At 49.4% G+C, this 3,252-nt stretch overlaps 1 protein-coding gene across 2 annotated transcripts in view; it reads left to right on the top strand.

Moving 5' to 3' along the window:
* KLC4 (kinesin light chain 4) overlaps window positions 1-3,252 on the top strand; it is a 35,023-nt gene that overhangs the window by 15,277 nt on the left and 16,494 nt on the right. Inside the window, exons 8-12 of one of the 2 annotated variants that reach the window (XM_018567945.1) lie at window positions 327-426; window positions 504-556; window positions 848-915; window positions 1,189-1,297; window positions 1,458-1,622. In XM_018567945.1, the coding sequence (XP_018423447.1) occupies window positions 327-426; window positions 504-556; window positions 848-915; window positions 1,189-1,297; window positions 1,458-1,622 (495 nt within the window). The remainder of the gene's footprint in view (window positions 1-326; window positions 427-503; window positions 557-847; window positions 916-1,188; window positions 1,298-1,457; window positions 1,623-3,252) is intronic. The other variant, XM_018567946.1, reaches the window with a different exon arrangement.

Genomic DNA, 3,252 nt, shown 5'->3' with positions numbered 1-3,252 from the left:
GTGGGGTGGGGGGGGGGGGGGGGGGGGGGGGGGGTGTTCTGAGATGAGGTATGCTATTTGGGGGTGCATCTTATTCTGCTGATGGTGAAATCAGCAACTGGTGAAAATAAACCTTCAGGTGTGTTATATGAGGGATCTGGTTAGGTTCCCTTAGTTGTGTGAGGGATCTGGTGCCGATCTGTTGGATTCCACCCTGTTCCGTTGGTTGTGTGAGGGATCTGGCTATGTCGTGTTGGAATATGCTGGTTATTGGTGGTGCATTGTGTGAATGCACCACCAAATCAGCAGTGTGACCCATCTTTTTATCCCTGACCTCTCTTCCCCAGGCCTCATGTTACCTGAAACAAGGAAAGTTTAAGGCAGCCGAACAGCTGTACAAGGACATCCTGACACAGGCTCATGTAAAGGAGTTCGGCTCGGTGGATGGTAAGTTCCAGTACAGTCTCCCATACCTGACACTTATATGTTTCTCAAATGCCAATACTCTGATCTCTGTCCTGCAGATGACCACAAGCCCATCTGGATGCATGCTGAGGAAAGAGAGGAGATGAGCAAGGTAAGACCTGCGGGTGCTACCAGTCTATCTTCCCTGTGTCAGCAATACAGACAGCAGGTGCCATTTGCAAGCAGAAAATCAAAGCCTCCCCCTGTGACTGCCTTTTCCTTGTTTCCCCTCTCCCCCCTGTGACTGCCTTTTCCTTTTCCCCTCTCCCCCCTGTGACTACCTTGTCCTTGTGCCCCCCCTGTGTCTGCCTCTTTGTGGTCACGCCCCCCGTTGTGTGCCTCTTTGTGGTCTATGTTGTTGTCTCTGTCTCATGCTTCCTTCTGTCTCTGTTTTTTTTATCAGACCTCTCATAATGACAGTACACCGTATTCTGAATATGGGGGTTGGTACAAAGCTTGCAGAGTAAATAGGTAAGTGTCCTCTGTTCAGGTCTGCATCCCTAATTCATAATCTGATAATAATTGAAACGCCATTCCTCCACATTGTGTTTCTTGGATTAGCGGCTGCTGTTTATTGTCTCTGTATAGTAGACTTTTTAACCACTGTGCCGTCGCAGCCATTCATTGTGCACTCCTCTTCACTAATCCCATGCCGCCTTATACAATTCATTTCTCTCGCTTTAATTTGTGATTTGTGAACATTTAATTCGCCATTTATATGATCTGTATCTAAACTTCCTCCAGCCCGACAGTGAACACCACCCTCCGAAACCTCGGAGCATTATACCGGCGCCAGGGCAAGCTGGAAGCAGCAGAGACTCTGGAAGAGTGTGCAATGCGGTCCCGCAGACAGGTGAGAGGATACTCTTTGATCAGTGATCCCTTTTCTTCCTGAATGGGGAGGATAATCTGCTCCCTTCTTATCATAAACTTCTCATTCCGGCTCCTCCGTCGGAATGAGGTGGCGATGATATGAGAGGTTATTTCACCCTGTCCATCCTCTGTGTGTCCAGGGACTGGATCCCGTCAACCAGACAAAAGTTGCCCAACTCCTAAAAGATGGCGAGACCCCCGAACAACGGAGAAAAGGGCGTGATTCAAGCCGGAGTAGTGTGAAGTACGATGGTGGCACAGAGGGGGCAGAAGAAGTGAGTATTGGAAGCGTGGAGTGGAGCGGGGTAAGTACAGATCCCTCATCATGACATCCAGGAGCGCAGCAATAAAAGAGAGGGCAGCTACTCCACCCCGAACACACCACCCACAAACTTCTATTAATAGTGCCCTCGGCAGCAATAGTATTTCATCCATTTTGCAGATTGCACACAGCTGGGCATTCCATCCGTGGAATCCTTTCATCTGCCTACTATTCCAGTAACTGTATCTGTACTTTTCCACATTTGTATTCACCAAAATGTCTCATGGTCTAGATTATTCATGGCCCATTGTTACCCGCCGCAGTGTTTGGACAGCTGTGTGTTATCTGCCCTGCCTGAGGGGGGCGCAGATCCTGTCTGAGAAACCAGGAAATACCAATTGGGGGTGGAGTGCTTGTCGGCAAAGCTGCCCCTCACTTGCTATGTTTTTGTCAGGGCAGCTGGTGGTCACTTCTTATGATTGTCTCACCAAGAGCCATAACGGTCTCCTGCATGTCCCCCACCCTGTCATAACACCGCTGCCTCCTGTCTTTTGTACGCTGTGTGCATGTGTGGATGGTGTGCTGGAATGTGGAAGAAAAGGTGGAATGGGTGTCAGTCATGGCATGGGTGGCGTGTTGGTCATGGGTTGGGTGTCGGTCATGGCATGGGTGGCGTGTCGGGCATGGGTTGGGTGTCGGGCATGGGTGACGTGTTGGGCATGGGTTGGGTGCCGGTCACGGGATGGGATGAGTACTGATCATGGGTTTGGTTGAGTGCCGGTCATGGCGCGGGATGATTATTTGCTCTCATACATATAATTAGTATAACTCAATTGTCTGCTTTATATTCTGCAGTTTTAAAAATAGTTTGTTACATGGCAGAGTCTGCGTGGAAGGCTGGAAGTGTCAGCATATGTTTGGTGGGGGATTCTCCTACTATGAGGTGTATAGATAGGAGTTGTAGTACTGTTATCTGGGCATTACTTCCGGAGGTATCGGAAGATCTCTAAAGCCGGCTGATAATTTAGGAGTTTCTGGTGCTTGCTGGAAGATCGTAAAGACTGTATACTCGTCAGGTGGAACAAATATGGCAAAGGCATGTGTCAAGGTGGAGGCAACACTACTAGGATGGCCACTATTGGTAATCGGGAATGAAATGCGGTCTTTTTAATGGAGACGTTACACAAATCACCTCTGGGGTTGTAAATTGTGTACTAGATGGGAAATCCTATTTCCGAGTATTGTAGTGTTTCGGGAGCTGGTGAAAATAAAAACCGAATCCGATATTTGATGTATATATTCGGGATGCACCGATTGATACCGGTATTTTTGTTTCGAGTACCGATATTTTTTTTCGGAAGTCCAATTCAGGAAGCCAGGCGGTGTGTAATCACCCGGCTTCCCGATTAGCAGGGAAGCCATCCCCATGCTTCTCGTCACTAGGGGACAGGAAAGCAAGGAGCCGGCTTTCTGGCCAATCAGGAAGCCGGGCGCAGTCGGCTTCCTGATTGGGCGGGAAGCTGGCATGAGGTGACTAGGGAGCATGAAGGTGGAAGGTGGCTTCCCGGCCAATCAGGAAGCCAGGCAGCGTGTAATGACGCGCTGCCCGGCTTCCTGATACCGGAAGTTTTGGTCTAGGCATCGGAGCATTTGGGCGAGTACAAGTACTTGTC

The sequence above is a fragment of the Nanorana parkeri genome, unplaced genomic scaffold, assembly GCF_000935625.1.
Source record: "Nanorana parkeri isolate BGI_ZX_2015 unplaced genomic scaffold, ASM93562v1 scaffold1119, whole genome shotgun sequence".
Classification (NCBI taxonomy): domain Eukaryota; kingdom Metazoa; phylum Chordata; class Amphibia; order Anura; family Dicroglossidae; genus Nanorana; species Nanorana parkeri.
The sequence above is the reverse complement of the archived record's forward strand: the minus strand, read 5'-3'. Positions and strand labels throughout refer to the sequence as shown.